This window comes from Neopelma chrysocephalum, unplaced genomic scaffold (genome assembly GCF_003984885.1).
Source record: "Neopelma chrysocephalum unplaced genomic scaffold, ASM398488v2 Primary Assembly neopelma1_71, whole genome shotgun sequence".
NCBI lineage: Eukaryota > Metazoa > Chordata > Aves > Passeriformes > Pipridae > Neopelma > Neopelma chrysocephalum.
The window spans coordinates 9,917,892-9,935,852 of record NW_020897731.1 but is presented as its reverse complement, the minus strand read 5'-3'; the positions used below and the strand labels follow the sequence as shown (position 1 = coordinate 9,935,852).

General features: G+C 36.9%; 1 protein-coding gene across 1 annotated transcript in view; it reads left to right on the top strand.

The window, feature by feature from the left end:
* The window catches only part of SEL1L3 (SEL1L family member 3), a 34,388-nt gene extending 17,163 nt beyond the window's left edge, over positions 1-17,225 (top strand). The window contains exons 12-24 of the mRNA XM_027686576.1: positions 675-794; positions 1,430-1,570; positions 2,639-2,701; positions 3,747-3,923; positions 5,866-5,993; positions 6,643-6,726; positions 9,103-9,193; positions 9,303-9,387; positions 11,258-11,367; positions 12,634-12,761; positions 14,474-14,576; positions 14,671-14,743; positions 15,937-17,225. Coding sequence (XP_027542377.1) covers positions 675-794; positions 1,430-1,570; positions 2,639-2,701; positions 3,747-3,923; positions 5,866-5,993; positions 6,643-6,726; positions 9,103-9,193; positions 9,303-9,387; positions 11,258-11,367; positions 12,634-12,761; positions 14,474-14,576; positions 14,671-14,743; positions 15,937-16,106 — 1,473 coding nt within the window. The 3' untranslated portion in view covers positions 16,107-17,225. The remainder of the gene's footprint in view (positions 1-674; positions 795-1,429; positions 1,571-2,638; positions 2,702-3,746; positions 3,924-5,865; positions 5,994-6,642; positions 6,727-9,102; positions 9,194-9,302; positions 9,388-11,257; positions 11,368-12,633; positions 12,762-14,473; positions 14,577-14,670; positions 14,744-15,936) is intronic.
* Positions 17,226-17,961: the final 736 nt, after the last annotated feature.

The window sequence follows — 17,961 nt, the reverse complement described above, 5'->3', positions numbered from 1 at the left end:
GAGATAAATTGTCCTCTCCATATTTATACATTTTCTATAATCAAATGTAATTGCTTGGTTAAATAGTTACCTGATAAAGTTACAATAAAATGATTTTAGAATGAGCTGTTAAACAAGCAGTAACACAACTCTATCTGTAAAGAATGCTCAAGGTAGATGAGTGCTAGAATCCTGGCTTATCAGAAAGAATGATTACTGTACAGAAAATAGAGAGATTTTGATTGCTGAAAATCTAAAAATCAGCCGACGTAGCATAGAGTTCTGTGGGGCAGGTCTTCATCAAACTTTCTGCCAGCCTTTTTTTATCTTTTGAAAGAGATTTTTATAGAAAGTAGAAAGTCTTAAAAGGCTTAAAAGCACTTCTTTGTCATTGTTACTTGCATGTAAAACCAAAAGATGGATTAGGGTTTCTTTTCAGTTGTTGATGTCTTGGTGTACCTTTCCAGTGTAGAGTGGACTTACAGTTTTCTACTGTAACAAAGTAGTAAGTGTTTTTTACATTGAATGTAAGAATAGTTAAGGGACTGATCATCAGAGGAGTAATGAGAATTTTAAAACCCAGAATGGATCATGAATTTTTAGGGCTAAGCAGGAAATGGAAAGCATTTTCATTTTGGTAGGACATATGTAAATTCATTGTGTAATAATTTTTTTTCTGTTCACCTACTCTTCAGGCATTCGTTGAAACTATAAGACTGATGGATGATGAACTGCTAAAAGCTCAAACAAAAGAAAATGGTGATGTCTTTATGTGGTTAAAGCACGAAGCAACAAGAGGAAATGCAGCTGCACAGGTATAAAGTAATAAATTTCCTCTTTCTTGGTTTTAAACACACATCAGGTATGTACATCTATAGGATTAGTAGAAAAGTGGTGGAGGAGAATGAAGCAGACAGATGTTTTCTCTTTCTACCCAGAATTGCTTCTTTTTTATGAGCTTGAACTATTTCCCATGTTTCTGTCTGATAGTATCCAGTAACCATGAAAAGCTAAAACAATGATGCAAGGCAAAAGGGAAGAGTCATCAAGTCTTGGCAACCTCCTTCTCTGATCCTTTTCCACGGGTTTGTATTTGATACAGTGCAATTACTGTTGCTGCTCTGAGACCAGCAGCAATAGGTGTAATTCTGAGCCATTTACATGCATCAAATCTGTCTTTATCACTTATCTCTGCACTTAAATCAATCCAGACTTCTGTGATACTGACAGCTGTAAAAATATCCCTGCTGTAGATTTAATATCAGTACATTCCAGCACTGGGAAGCCCTCTGAATATTCCTGGTAACCAATTGTTTTCAAACTGTTGAGGATGTATAACTACATATTGTTAATACATTTGAAATGCATCTAAGCTGAAAAAGTCTACTCCTGCAATTCCAGTTTCAATACTAGCATTTATAACATTACTGCTTATGCTGTTTTCTTTTAGCAACGGTTGGCTCAGATGCTGTTTTGGGGCCAACAAGGAGTGGCAAAAAATCCTGAAGCTGCAATAGAATGGTATGCAAAGGGTGCAATAGAAACAGAAGATCCAGTGTTAATATATGATTATGCCATTGTGTTATTTAAGGTAAGTCAAGTTTCATGTTTTCACTTCAAAATAATCATTCCTATGACAGGATGTTTCTAAGTTGTCTGCAGTGAAGACTGTATACAAGTGCTTTTAGATTTACTCTGAAAATCAGTCAATAGACATGAAGCTAATGTTGATTTTTATCAGAAAGGCACAAAAATTTTAAGAAGAGCCAGTTAAAAGCAGTTTAGTCACTTTGCTCTGAGCCAGACTCAGGATCAAAATACCACCCAATTAGTGAGTCCTAATTTTTCCTAATGTCTTGTCACCTCAAAAATCCAACTAGCTAGTAGACATAGGCCTTGGTGTAGAGATGTAGGTAAAAATTTGATCTTTTCTTAGAATGCCCTTCATTAGATCTCTGGGATTTTTTTTTAAGTTGGAATTAAATTATCTCTACATGCAGTTAGTTTTTCCCTGCTAGAAGCAGTAGACAGCAGAGGCTAAATTGAAGCATAACCAACCCCACCTGAGTCAGATAAGGTATATCAGCTGAGCAGTGTCACCCATAAAACAGTCATGAGCACTAACGGTTAGAGATATTAGTGAAGAACCATTAAGTCTTCATCCCATTCCTTTGACAGTGCGGGGTTGTTCTGTACAAAATGCTTGCTTTAGTTTTGCTTGTGTTAATTTTGAGCACCTATAATCTGTTTGACCTGTGTTTGGAATTAATTTATATCATAGGCATGATATCTGTGTGTTTCCTCTGGAGACACTTTGACATCCTTTTTCAGGAAAGCTGAGAGCTCCTACTGTGAGCAACCTATGCCCCTTTGAATGCTATGCATTCTTGCTTAGGTGCCAAAAATTAAAGATCTGTGATATTATTTACCCATAAAAATCACTTGAATGTGCTGGTGAAGTAATTGTTCCTAGACTGAATCACTGAGATTTTGTAAATCTGTGAAGGAAGGATGACACAAAGCTACTTGTTTTGTTGTAACTGTTTAAAGCCAAATGACACCTGGTAAATAATAGTATCAGTGTTAAAAGACATTTTGAATGTGCAGAAGTGAATTTTCATCAGCCTGCATTTGATTGTTTCACATATGCATTTCCTAGGGCCAAGGTGTGAAAAAGAATATGAAACTTGCATTGGAATTGATGAAGAAAGCAGCAGCCAAGGTAAAATGCAGTAAATATTGTATTGTAGAAGTCCTATGCCAGGTGCTAATAATAACGAACTCTGATTTATATAAAATGCCTGTTATTATAATTCTGTGTAAATACTGGTTGCTTCTTCAGTGTCTTCACCATGAATGGCGAAAGCCTTATTTTCCCAAATTGGGAGACTAGCTCTGTGCCTGTTCTATGATTTCTTTGAAACAGGAGAGACTAACTGTTCCACTGCCTGTTTGGGAAAGGCTTGAATAAACTGAGTGGCTTTCATGCTGTGTTCAAAATTCCCTTGACTCAGGATCTGAGGAACAGATTCCAGGAAGAATCTTAGAGACATCAATTTCCTTACTCTCCTTGAACTCAGATACTTAGGGTTTTATGCTCCAGAGCACATTTTCTATACAAAAACAACACCATAATTATTGAAAAGTTTAACTGCTTTACCTTCTAATGGGTAAGTTAATAACAGGCTGTCATACTTCCAGCCCCATATGATCCACCAGTTTGTGCAAGGAGGTGGTGACTCATTGCAACAAAAATAAAAACTGTCCCAAAAAGATTTTCTCCTCTTGATCCGTAATTATTGATGCAAAAATGCAGCCTGGTAATAGCAAGTAGCAATATATTAAGCAGATCTGTATGATATTGGTCAAATGCAATTTGAAAGCAGCATTAAAAAGTTCTGTGTTCATTGCTTTCTATTTATTCTTAAGGAAATGTTCTAGTTTAAAAGAAGTGGGTTTTTTGATTGCTAATCCTGCCAACTGGGTTCTGGGAGTTCACAAGAGTAAGTGTCCTGTTCTGTCCTTGCAGAGGAAACGGGTGAAAAATTTGTCACAATTTGTTCCTGTCAACAAGTGAAAATCTGAATGCAGACACAGCTGAGACGAATAAAATGACACTGTAGCCTTATTCCTCACTCTAAATGAGGCCACGAGGAAGAGTAGTGGGGGGAAAAAAATGTCAGCAAACGTTTATAACCCTTAGTTTCAGAAATGACCCAAAGCAGAATCAAATGTGTGACCTGAGGGTGCTCTTCTTCTTCCATCAGGGCTTGCCCCAGGCAGTGAATGGATTGGGATGGTATTACCACAATTTTAAAAGAGACTACAGAAAAGCAGCCAAACACTGGTTAATTGCTGAAGAATTGGGAAATCCAGATGCATCATACAACCTCGGTGTGCTATATTTAGATGGGATCTACCCTGGAGTACCTGGTAGAAATCAAGTGAGTAAATATTTAACGGTACTATTTCTTACATTAGGACCCAGTTTAAAAGGTTTTGCTTCATTCTTGAGATTGCTGTGTTCACTCTGCGTTGGATTTTAATACCTTTTATCACAAAGGAAGGTTTTACTGGGGGATTCAGTCAGATTGCTTAGAGGTGTTACTCAAATAATCAAAATTATGTGCATGTGTTTGTACTCCCTTAATTTAGAAACAAAACAGGTTCAGGTTTTGCTTCAGTAACTGCCTTTGCTTTCCTACTTCTAGTGACAGCAGCCAGGAAAGATAGTGTGTGCTCTCACTTCATGTGATCTTTTGGTTTCTCTCAGTTTTAGATTGGAAAGTATATAGGGAAAGGATTCCACAGTAACTGAAAGCAGCACAACCTTGTCCCTGAACTCATGAACAGCTATGCTACATTCACGTAGCTTCTGCGAACCTCAGAACTGCAGTGAAAGGCCTTCAATCCAGACTTGAAAATGTAACTATTTATTACAGTTCTGGTAGACTGCAGCATTTTATTTTGTCTTTCTGTGAAACAAGCCATTAACTTTTCAATATGTGCAAAATAATTTTTCCCCTAATAGAAAGGGTCTACTTTAGTTATATTTCTTTTAATTAATTTATTAATTTTAATTAATTTATTTCTTTTAATTAGTTTATGACCAGCAGCACAAATACAGTGAGGTAGGCTGTAATAAACACAGGCAGACCTCGTGCTTGGAGCCAAAAGATGTTTCCAGTGTGGCCTGTGAGTTCTGAGATCTGGATATATTCCAGACAGTGAGCATTTTGCTTCCAACAGCAGTGGTGCTCAACAACATGTGCATCTGGCAAACACATTTTCCTTTCCCGGGGACCAAAAAGCACATTTCAAAGCAGACTGATTATAAGAGTACACCTAAAAGGACCCAGGTTTCTTTAATCACCAAAGCCAAGGGCAAGGAGAAGTTATGGCTATGATGGATACTCTGAAGTCTATGCTTAATCACAGAAAACATATATTGATGGTTAATAATTTCCTGAAATAAATAATTTCAGGCTGTATGCTGTTTTGGTTTACTTTACAGATTACTGTTTCTGAGAGTAAAACATGGAGAGCCACACAACCCTCCCACTTCTGCAGTTCTGACCCTGCTTACTCAATCTATGTTATCTTTTTTAAACCAGTTTCAAAGATTTGAGCATAGTGGTTGTGCACTGCTGGACATACTGAGCATTGCTGCTGCTCCACAGCCATCACTTGGCATCAGTCCTGTTCTCCAGGATCCTTTGTTTATCTTCCTACTAGTGAATAGAGACCCCTGGTGGCCTAGTGGTTAGCGTGCAGGACTTTCACTGCTGCGACCACGGGTTCAAATCCCGGTCTCCTGGCCTGATGGAGGTCGTTAGCCCTGTGTGGCCATCCATCTATGAGAAGGACACTCTAAACAAACCTACGTCCTGAGGACCTCACTGCCATTGTCCAAGCTTGCTTGGCCCCGGCAGATGAACCTTAGGATTAAAGGGTGGGCTCAGTTCAGCGCAGGCTGTGTCTCACCTAAAAAAATCCATTGCGCAGGCTGGAAAGGTAAAAGACCTTTCCCCAAATCTTCGTTTGCGAAGATGGGCCATTATTATTTAGTGAATAACTAATTTTACTTCTGTCAGTGTGTACAAGACTTTTATGCCACCGGGTATTAGTTATACATTTAGACACTTTTCTATTTGTTATTCCCTATATTACCAGAATATGTTTTTCAAAACTTTTTCCAGCCTAAACTATTAAATAGTTAGAAGAAAGGGATTAATTTCATCTAAGTACATTAAAAGTAGCTAAACTGTCTTGCCTTCATTAGCCAATTGCCTGTTTTAATTCATCTGATGAAACAAGTCCTGAGGGAAAAAATCTCAATAAATATTAGTAGTGCAGAGTTGCTAATTGTCTCTTGTTTCTTCACAGACAGTTGCTGCACGCTATTTCTATAAAGCTGCCCAAGGAGGACATATAGAAGGGACTTTACAGTGCTCTCTGTACTACATCACAGGAAATATGGAAGACTTCCCTAGAGATCCAGAAAAAGCTGTAATGTAAGGAATGAGACCATTTACTAAATGACAGTATAATTCTGATGTGAATATTTTCATTGCTGGTGATTTTTATGTCCATAGTCTAAATAAAGTCTTGTACTTCACAGTGCTTACCTCCTTGACAAAAGGTTCTTCTACAGTAATGTTTGATCTCATGAGTATGTGTATTATTTAAATGACCAGTAGATTTTGAGAGATATTGAGTACTTCTAGTACTTTTTTCGTTTTCCAGAACAACTTGTAGAGATTGTATCAAACAACTTGGAAAGGTTGTATCTAACAAAGCCTTGCTTTTTTGGATTTTCAAGAAATGTCAGACTCCTGATGTGGTAGAACTGGTATTTTGCATGGGAAAAAGAGGCAGATAACTACTGATAGCACTTTTTAACTTACGTTTGTTTTCTCCAAAAAAAATTGCGAAGAAAAAAACAGGATGTCTCTAATATGCTCATAGAGATGAACGGACATCATGTTCTCATTCAGTCAGTTGTTACAAGACTGATGCAGCAATTACAATTAAATCCCATAGTTTGTTTTACAGAAGAAGTCAGAAGGTGATCCCATATCCTTTTGTGTTCTTTGAATCCGCTTGAGTTGGGATTACATTACTGGAGCTCAACTGTTGATTTTTGTTTGATCGTTTCCACAGATGGGCAAAACACATTGCAGAGAAGAATGGCTACTTAGGTCATGTAATCAGAAGAGCCCTCAATGCTTATCTGGAACTTTCATGGTATGTTTCTCCTGTTCCCTTTTAGCTTATTTTCTGTTTTTCATTTACTTACAGCATGATAAAATAATTAATATTCAAGATCACCTCAAAGAAAAAAAGAAATAGTAGCACCACTGAAATCCATAGCTAAATATCCATTGACATAAAGGGAAGGAGGAGTTGACCCAAAGTGTAATTCAACAGTTCTGACAGAATCAAGGGAAAAATAAGGAGTTTGTAAAGTGAAATAGTTGAATCAGCTGATGGTGGTTTTCAACCCATAATATAGTGGCTTGTGACGTGCACTGGATTAACCAGAGGAACACCTTTCACTTTTAATGTTCTCTTTGTTCCAAACCCCATATTTTGCTTTCTCTCTTCTGTATAATTCCATGTCATGAAAACTCAGTCTGCTGGATTAGATTTGTTAATTTTTTTGTGTACGGTTAATATTATCTTTTCTGTAAGTAAAATAGGAGGCTACAATATCCAATAAGCCAGTCAAGAGGTTTCAAAATAGCCTCCGGGTTAATGCTGGAGGCATGAGCATCAGATACTGTATGTACAGGCATCAGACTGTCATATGTGATTAAAACAATGGCTCATTTAGTCCCACAGTGTCCCCCTGTGAGTACTTAATTAATGCTTCAGGCTTAGGAGATCTACAAGGAACTGTCAGTGGACTGTTCCGGAATAACCAATTCCTAGAAGTGTCTTTTTACTCAGTCCATCACAGACATAGCTCCTGAGGCTTGAGCTCAGTTTTCAACTCTGAAAAACTCTGTTGGTATTTTTGTAGTATGTTCTGTTGTATGAGCCTGTGACTCTGCCCAGCTCACTTTGCAGTAGCATGAGCGTCCACACGTAGATTACAGGTAGAGCATTAAGATTCCAGAAAGTCAGAGCTCAACAGCTGGGATGAAAAGTCTGCTGCAGCACCACTTAAGATGCCAGTGATTGGGAGTGTTTGGGTTGTTACTTATAAATACTGATCCTACTCATCTCTGGGTTTAGGAGTATGTCCATGTTGAAATGTTTGCTTCTGAACAATTCTTCATGTACCTTGCATAGGTGTAAATTGTTACACTGCCAACCAGAGCAAGTAATATGTGTTCTTCAGTCGTTGGTGTTTGCAGACGTGTTCTGCACATCTGTCAGTACATGGTACCAGCAGTTTGATCTTCCCAGGCCAATTTAAAGGCTTTAAATGTAATTTCTTTTCTGAATTGCCCTTTGAGACCTAAGAATCAGATGAATCAATTTCCCAGTTTAGGAATCCCAAATTCTTTCTGTAGTCTCAGGTCTCCCTTGTTCTAGATGTTTTTATAGGGCAAGTACAAGGAGTAATTTGTAATCTTGCAGAAATAGTTGGGAAACAGGAGATTACACCTGCTAATTCTGCAGGAGTGAACTGCAGGAGAACTGCTTTCACAATTTCATTTAAAGTTTCTTTGTTTAAGCACCTACTCTTGAAGTCAAATGTGTATTTGACCATATTCACTTCCAGTATAACAAGCCATTGAAACCTGAAACTTGCCGTGGTATTGGCTTTGTGCTGTGGGGAAAATCATTGGAAGCATGACTCTTTAATAGGAAAGTTTAGTAGGAAAAAAGTACACCAAGTGGGTTTTTTGTTTATCTTGTAATTTTGAAAGTACACACGTTATTTTAAAGACTTCCTCTTAATTTTAAATGTGTGGTCTTCATAATATGGAATTAATGAGTGATAGAGAATATGAGAGCTGCTCCCCTCTAGTATCACAATACCAAATTGCTGTAGTGCAAATGCAATATTAGCTTTTATTACTTGTTTTACAGTCAGTGAGATGCCGAGACTCCTTAAAGAGTCTGAGATTCGTTTAATTCACACATTCAAATATAATGAGAGACAAATCCTGTTTCAAAAAGCCCATAGTCTAAACAGACAAGACAAAGTAAGTCATATAAATAACACAGTAAAGCATACCAAAGAAGTATTCAGATGAATGTTAGACAGATACATACACAGCTAAGTTAATTACAGATTTTTTTTTTAATAGAGTCTTTAAGAATGTTTTATCTGAAACATTTAGATAGATAATTGGGCTTAGTATCAGTTCTCCTTTATCATCAGTCTGGCACTTGGAGTAAATGCACACTCCAGCTATTCTAGCTGCAATGCAAGAGGGAAAAGGCTGCAAATTCTTGAGGTCCAGCATGGCTGGTTACACCGAGCACTGCCAGTGTATGTCGCTGTTGCCTGGGTTTCCCAGACTCTTGCTCTTAAACTTTGTACCAAAAGTTTGCTCATAGATGATTTTATAAATTTATTTAGTGCTTTCAGGGTTTTTTAAACTGTAACTAAAATACATGTTATTTTTGCTGGGTTTTTCATTAATTTATTTTATCTAACATCAGGCATGAAGCTCTGCTGCATTACGTTTTAGCAGCTGAAACTGGGATTGAAGTGTCACAGTCAAATTTAGCACACATCTGTGAAGAAAGACCAGTGAGTAAATGTATTCACAACTTATTATCCCAAAAGGAACACTTGTTAATAATAATGTGATTCTACTCTCTTACCTGTGATGTTAAAGAATCAATTATTTTCTTTAAAGGACCTAGCAAGGAAATACCTAGCAACTGATTGTGTTTGGAGATACTACAATTTCTCTGTTTCTCAAGTCAATGCCCCATCATTTGGTATGTATAAGGAATTCTTTCTGAATTTTAATTTTGCTTTTTTTTAAATTTCAAAAACTGTGTTTGTCACAACTTCTTTGTGAGTGAGCAAGTTAAGGGAAGATTAATCCCTGTTAATCATGCATTTCCTTTTTTAATGTTTTCATAGGAATTTCAGGGGAGGAAAGGTAATTTATGTGTTGTGTTTCAGCACATCTTTTCTGAAAATTTCCTTCTTATGGCATTAAATGTATAAAATTTGAATAAAATAAAATAAAAAAGCTAAGCCCTGAGGAGGAGCTAGATATTCAGGAGTTTGAGCGGTTGACTCAGTTTAAGAAGTTTAAAGTTTAAGAAAAAAAAATAGCAGTAGACTTTAGGAGCTCCTGCTGTTTAGTTTATCGAAGGGAAAATCCAAGAGCAAATATACTTCTGTATCATAATTGAGTCATGAGAAACTAATAAAGGCTAAAGGATTCCTTATCTAATTTATTACTAGTTTTTCTGTTAGGGTACAGAGTTTATCAATGTTGGCAGAGCTTACCTTGGGGAACTAAAGGATTCTCTGTTAAAAAAAAAATCTATTTACATATAAGTTACATTCCTCAGGCCTTAAACTTTACTACCTCTATGACTTTAGTAACTGAGCCATTTTGGTGCCTTTGAAAGCATTACTGAACATTTGAAAACACTGATCTAATTGTCTCACAAGAGCATTTAAATGGTTTGTAATAAGCACGTGAAAAAGTGGAGTGTAAAAACAATTCAAGCTATTCCTTAAATACACAGTGTGGAAAATTTAAATGTGTGGAAATTTAACATTGATATAGCCTGAGGCCACAGGAGCTGACAAGCCCTCTTAGCTTTCCTGAGGAGCTTGTAGGTACCTTAGCAAGGTGCAGTTTGGTTGACTCTTCAGTAGGTCCACTGGTACAATCTTACATTAGAGAAACTTCTGAAGGTCAGACTCGTGTGGTGGGACTGTGATTCCATTTAAATAAAGGAGAAAAGACTTGCTGGGTTCAAGGTAGAATTTTATTACTCTGTCTCTTCCTCACATCAGTAACAGAAGGAAAGTTTTGTCTCAGACCCTTCTCTGCAGTAGTGGAGGATCAAATCCCCAGTGTAGGGCCTGAGATGAAGAGTCTAACCCTGGCAGTGGAGATTTCCAGGGCTACCTTATCAGTGCAATGCAGGGTGACCTCAAATTCACTGCCTGTTGCAGAGTGCACTCCAGGCCAGGCCTGGATGATGCCACTGGTATCATTGAGGGGATCCCTCTTCTTGATGATTCACTACAGCATTCATGGCCTTCCACTCTGCATCCGTGCCAGCCTGTCCATGTAGCCTTTCTGCCTTTGCTGTTGGGTTGGTAACTAACTTGCTTCCTGGAAGGGCTCTGCTATAGTCCACTGCAAAAAGCAGGTGGGATTTCTAGGCAGCTGCTACAGACACACAGTGCAAGGTGTAGAAATGTTTCAACCCATTTGAGGAAAGTTTAGGTCAGATAAGTGTAGACACAGTCCTGGGAGTTCTGGGAGTTTTTAAACTCCTTAGCATAGCTTAGTGCAATGTCATGCTTGCTCCTGCCTGGGTAAGTGCCTTCTCTTTTGATGCATTTCATTACTGTGCAATATCACAGAAAGATATTTGTCAAGTATTTTCTGGACATTGATTCCTTCTAGACCATGAGAAATTTCATCCAGGATAAATATTTTCAGTGAGAGGCTGATGTAAAGTATCCACAGAGACAACCAGAGGGAAAGAGTACCTTTGTTTTTCGGTATTGTGCTTTAAATATAATTACTATTAACTTCTCCACCACATTAATAGTTGGTTAATTCTATTCCTACAAATATTCTAAATTATCTTCTACTGGTTTCTTGCACAGCTTATTTGAAGATGGGTGATTTCTACTACTACGGTTACCAGAACCAGTCTAAAGACCTGGAGCTCTCAATGCGGATGTACGCACAAGCTGCATTGGAGGGAGATTCACAGGTGGGTCTGCAGTTGTGGAGTGTTTATAAAACATTGGAATTTAGAACAATCTGAGAATTTAGCTGAGACTGGTTCTTCTGCTTGGCTATATTTGCACTGAAGAAACCTGCTAGAATAAGTTACAATTATTTCAGAATACCTTGTGAGTCAGTAGTTGCTGATTCATGATAATAGAAGGTAAACTTAGCATAGAGGGATAGTCCTAGAATTAGGCTGTTTTATCAGCTAAAGGTGAATGGCCTAATTCAGTACCTTGGCACAATTGACCCAGTTGTGACCTTGGCATTTTTGCTATTACAAGGGGATGAATTAATAGACTGCTGAGTTCTATGCCAATCCTATCCCCTGCCATTTCAGGATATAAAAAGGAAGACTGGCCTATTTCCCTTGGTATATTGAGTAAATCCTAGGGTGAATTTTGTTTGCCACAAAGGTTTCATCTTAAAATGCTTTATAATTAAAAGATTCACCATATCACATTACCAAAGACATGCAGTGTTTCAACACTGAGTTTCCTGTCCTCAGACCCTCCTAAACTGTCCTGGTTGTAATATTCTGTTCTCCCTGTCCCTATGCCAGTGTCTCCAGACAGTATCTTGTATGTGAAATTATTAGAGGTAGCATAGTTTGGTTCTGGTTTGAGGATATTGGGACAAGACATTACTGCTAAACTACCAAAGGAGAGAAGAGATGCATGAACAGTTACTATAAAGTATGAAAGCCAAACTGATGGGGAATCCTGTAATATGTCTCATGTGTGTTCATTTTCATGGCTCTGAAGAGACATAGGGATGCATAAGACTTGTCCAAGTAGGCAAAGCTGTAAGACTAAGGACTTAAATTGTCTGGAGGAAATTTCCGCTCTCACTTTCACTATTCAGATGCTGTTGATCTGTGGAGCTAGCTGGAGGGGAATTGAACAGAACAAAAATCCATTTCTGCTTTTAGTCTGTATTTCCATAGTAGATGAAAGATGACAGTTTGATATGGTGACTGTGTTTAAAGAGCAACTAAAAATTATAAAACTCATGTCTTTTTCCAGATGGTTTCTATGAAAATAGTATCACAACATCTAAACACTTTTGCGTTTTCAGTATTTACCTGCATATATGGTTAGGAGAAAAGGGTCTCATAATTATTCAATGAATATCACATTATATTCAATTAATTTATAGAAGACAGTTATAATTATTTAGATTCTTGATGTTTAGATATACATATGAAAATTTGATGGCTAAAAAGCGTGCATGCTTTTTTTGCTGTTAGGGTTTCTTTAATTTGGCCCTTGTCGTAGAAGAGGGCAACTCTATACCTTCCTACATTCTGGATCACTTGGAAATTGATCAAGCATTGCATTCTAGTAATACATCACTTCTTCAGGAACTTTATTACAGGTGAGTCTTTTTCCCCCTTAATCAGCATCTTCTGATTTTCCACATAAGTAACATTTACTCTGGAGAAGAGCAACTCCTGTAATTATTAACTGTGTTCATTTGTATGATTTAAGACAGGTTAAGGTCAACATACTCAAAATGCTTAAATTCCCTAAATGTGTTTCAGTGTATGCCTGTTAAAGAGACCTGATTATATGTGGTTACCTGGAATAGCAGGGACTGGATTTAATGATCCAGGAGGTCTTTTCCAGTTCAATATATTTAAGTTCCTAAGTTAGGCACTGGTGGTTTGTGTGCAGTTCAAACCAACATTTCAATGGTAGATATAGCACAATTTAATACAGAACTTTAAAGTGTGTAACTGGGATAATAGCAGTCCTTCCTTAATGGTCCTGCAAAGATGTTCCAGCCTGTTACAAATACTGTGGCACAGAGCATTAGATTTCTGAGAAGGTTACAAGTCTGCTGCCTGAACTACCTGTGCCAGCACTATTCATGCGCAAACCACCTAGTGAGCTCTGGTTCCAGTACAGAACTTGGGTTTCCTTTACCTGGGTAAAGCAATGTGTTGGAAAGCACAGTGAGAATGGGAAGCTTATACTTTGGTGGATTTGCCTTTCAAATATTTAAAGAAGGAGAAGCTAATGTTTAATACATGACACTGTGAACCAAGAATGAGTGGTTTGTCATCTGTTTTTCTACTGAGTGTTGTGTGACCCCAAAAAAGTGGAGATGATACCAACATTAAAACCTCACTTGTCTATTCACCAAAATCTGCTGAAATTGTTCTGCACTGCAGTTAGCCTGAACTTGTACCTAAATTGCTTTCATTCCATATGAGACTGCTGGTTAGATAAACAAGGGTTCTGGACCATCTGGGATTGTAAGCTTGAGTCTGAATTCTGCCTTCACTTGAGCTGAATCCATCTGCTTTGTTGTGAGAATAATTCCAGAGTTGACAGTGCTGAAGGGTTTTTCCATCATCATACACTTTTATCCAGAAGGGCATATACTTTTATATATTTATATTTTTATACATATATATATATAATTTATAACTCTATAACTAATTTATATGTATATTTATAATAAAATGTATAGAGAAAATTTATATTTCTATATATATACACCCCACCCCTCCTTCCTCAGCTTGATAAAAAGAGCCAATTGAAGTTTAAGATAGGTGCCTGTGATTTAAATTTCTTAACTCCCCAGTAGGTAAAGTCCTAATTGAGAGAGCTGCTCAGCTCACCCCACAGGAGGTACCTTGTGCTAGTCAGCTAAAGCTGTCTTCAAGCTCTAACTGCATCCTGTCATACTCCATTGTCTCTAAAGGAGGTTTAGGCACCAGCATCCTGCTTAGGCAACTAAATTTTGTACATATAATCTTAAAGCAAGTCCTACTGCTGTTGACTCACATTAGTAGAACTTGTACTCTGACTGCTTGGCAAGCATAGCTTGGATGCTTAGACCTATTGCTGACTAATAAGAATATAAAAAATACACTCCTAGAGTAAGGTATTCTATGCTTAATAAGGTTAATCTGGAATTTCTCTGAATTTGTCTTCACCATCCGTGAAGTAATGATGATGATATTTATTTGTTTTTCTGGGTTACTGAGGTTTTCTGCAAACCCATTGAGATTCTCAGATGACTGATACCACAAAATTGTAGAGGAGGACTAATGAGTTGTTTTAATCTTCTTCTTGTAGGTGTTGGAATAGTAGTAACCAAGAATCAATTAGTCCATGCTCATTAGCATTGCTTTATTTTTATATGAGAGTTGTCTGGAACAATATTTTACAGTCTACTCTGGTATGTATTGCTCTTTTAATACATGTACAGTTCATTTGGAAAACTGCCTTGGCTTTGCACTGCTCTAATTATGTTTTTAAAATTACTGTCACAGATATACTTCATGGGAACCTTTCTTTTATCGATTCTTGTTGCATTTGCAGTGCAGTCTTTTCAGTCATTATCTGGTAAGTATGTGTCACAGTAAAACTGAAGAAAGAGGAGTGATCTTTTTATTTCGAAAAAAACTTCAAAAGTAAAAGCAGGAATTCTAGGTACCTCTGAACAGTAGCTTCTTTGACATGCAAGTCATTTTTTTATTGTTGAACAGGGGTGGTTGAAGCAAAGCTTAGCTTTAAGGTTTCTGGAGAATTTCCCTTGATAGAGGAGGTGGTTAATAAAAACATTAATTGCATGAGATTATTTCTCATCTCTCAGCATGCAGTATTGTTAGAGTAATTATATGACTTTGATTTCCTCCGTTGGGAGAAAAAGTATGGTTCTAAGAGCTGGTACTTTGGAGTAACTTAGGAAGAGGCAGTTCAGCCTTTTCTGGCCAGTAACAGAATCAGTAAATGCATTTAGTCAGGAGTTTCAGACTTCTCCTGTCCTAAATTAGAAAGTTTTGCTCTATGTTGTCTTTTCTGGTGGGATGGAGAATATTAAGGGACAGAAAATCAAATGCCAGACTTCAGTCTGTTAACACTCACATCACTTTTTTTACCACATTGAAAGAGATATCAGAGACAAAACAACATTGCTGATGAACGGGGAGAAAACTCCTACCATCACATACAAAAATGATGAGGAATCATCTAAAAAGCACTTTCAGCTTTGATCAAGTGTTTCAATTCAAATCACAAGACTTGTTCTCAATAAGGAAATTGTGAAATGAATATGACCAGTTATGAAAATAATTTCTTCCACTAAATAAATTTTCTTACATCGTGTTTTAACCCCAATAGGCAGCTTAATCCTATGTCAGAAAATAATGTTTTCTGACATATTTCTGTAATAAAATACAGAAAAAATTACTTTCACATTGACAACCTAAACCTATAGGAAATAGTATTAAAAAACCCAACACCATTAAGTCAAAAGATTATTTGAATTAAGACATGTAGCTGTGAGTAATATGCTGAATATGGAAGTAATTCTGAAATCCTGCTTTCTTTTCTTACTACTATAATTTATGTAAGTTGGGAATCATGCAACATATGTATAAAGTATATAGTTAGATATTCTTCTTTCAATATTTCCTAACCTTTGAATATTATCTTTATATGTAACTTTATATCCACATAATATTTAAATATTGATTAATAGACTTCCTGGGCACAGTGGGGTATTTTTAATAATTTCTTTTGACATTTTTTTGAAGCCCGTAATTCTCCTGGAAGAAGATCAGAACCATTGTCAGATGACGCCCCTTCTTCCTCAGAGAATAGCAACGAGGATGCTGCCAGACTTGTACAGCAAGATGAAACTACTTTTTCAAATGATTTAGCACAGCAGGAGTCAAACCCTCAGAATCCTCTTATTACAAGCTGAAGTGTAGTTTTCTTAAGGTTGACATCCATTGGGAAGATGGGATATGAACAACTACAAATTTAAGAACTGGCAACCAACCCTGTACATGGCATTAATAATGCAATCCAACAACTGAAATTGTAGGGAAATTCACTGATCTGATTTCTCTGTTATAGAGGAAAACCATCCCTATAATTTATTTAACGCTCCCAACAGATAATGCAGAGTATCTCACTATACCAAACACATGATCATACTGTATGGCATTGAAGGACCTGGAAGGAAACATGCAAAGTCTTTGCCTAATTGAAGAATGAGCAAACATCCCACAGGTTTTGATGAAGAAGTTTTACTTACACATCTAATCTCTTATTAAATTAACTTTACTGCATTTGAGCTTATTTATTGGTCAAGTTACCAAAGTTTTCCAAGTTGGAATCATGGAAATTACACAAAAGTGAAACCCAGTGACCAGCACTTTCCAAGTTCTGTGGCACACCAGCCAGGACTTTAGTACATGCAATGGTAACATTTAGGGAGTTTGTATTTTATATTGCATCCTATTTTTTCTATGCAGAAAGTGTTTTATTTTGAAAGAAAATACACCAGGAGTATTTGCAATATGGTCATAACATAGTAGTTCTGCTGGCTAAGCCCTAGTCAAAGTTTTACAAGCATCAGCAGTTCCCTGGTGGACACAACAGAATATTTCCTTCCCTGCCAAGAGCAACTGACTAGAGGAAGTAGCTCCCCTAATGAATAAATAAAAGAATATTTAAGTGTGATCAGGTGACACAAAGTGGACAAACATTTTGGGTTTGGATTCTTCCATAGATAACACTGGCAAGGATTTATTTTGTGTTTTACAGTAACTCTTAAAGGCACCTATTTAATTTTATAAATGTTGGATGGGATAAATGGATAACATGTATGGAGTGCAAATACCTTCTGTCTGATTTAAAGCTATCTGTAAAGTGGCTATAGGAAAGGTCTAACCTTTATAGCAGGTGTGCAATCACCTCTGCAAAATGGTGTAGATCACTGACTAAATTGCATCAATCTATGCATTATTGAGGGTTAAATCCACTCGCCTTGCACTACATTATTTACTCTTGTAAATAAAAATATTTTTCTAATTCAGCCTGTATGTGGAAGAATTTCTTTTAAAGCACCGGTCAGATAAAATATTTGCAAATTCTCCAGATCCTTATTTACATGTCTGTTTTCTTAGCTGCAAATCAGCCGTGCTTTATTTGAGGAATGCAGTGGTGTTCTCAGAGACCAGACCTGGAAGAGTTTTTGTTTTGTTTTTCAAGCGAGACATAGGAGGTTTCAGTCAGAAAGGAATGATTGAAAAGGAAAAAAAAGCTCTGACCTTCAAGAGAGATTCATATATATATATATATATATATATATAAGTGCCTGTACACACATATCATCAGGGCGTGTTTCCCTTGCTGAAAACTGAAAATTCCAAAATGTTGAGAGAAGACTTGATGCTTTGTGGCAGCAGTTCCGTTGACAAATCAGAGGAAAAAAATTAAGATATTGAAGCTCCCTCCTTCCTCCAGCTCATAAAGTAAATTATGGGCCATGGTACTGAGTTTTTCATTTATTTGATCAAGAACTGTGCAAAGAGTGCTTTTTGTTCTTAGTAAAGTTGTAGATACATCTTTTGTTCTTTTTATGTATAGGTAGGTATTTTGATGTGTTACAAAGAAGCTTGACTTTTACATGCTAAGTTGCTGTTGACTTGCTGGGGTTAGATGCTGTGCTTTTGATATCCATTGCAAATGAATTCCCATTATTTTTGAGTCTGTTTTGAGTTGCAAAATTTGATACATTTAATTACATCAAATTCCTTAACACAAATGTA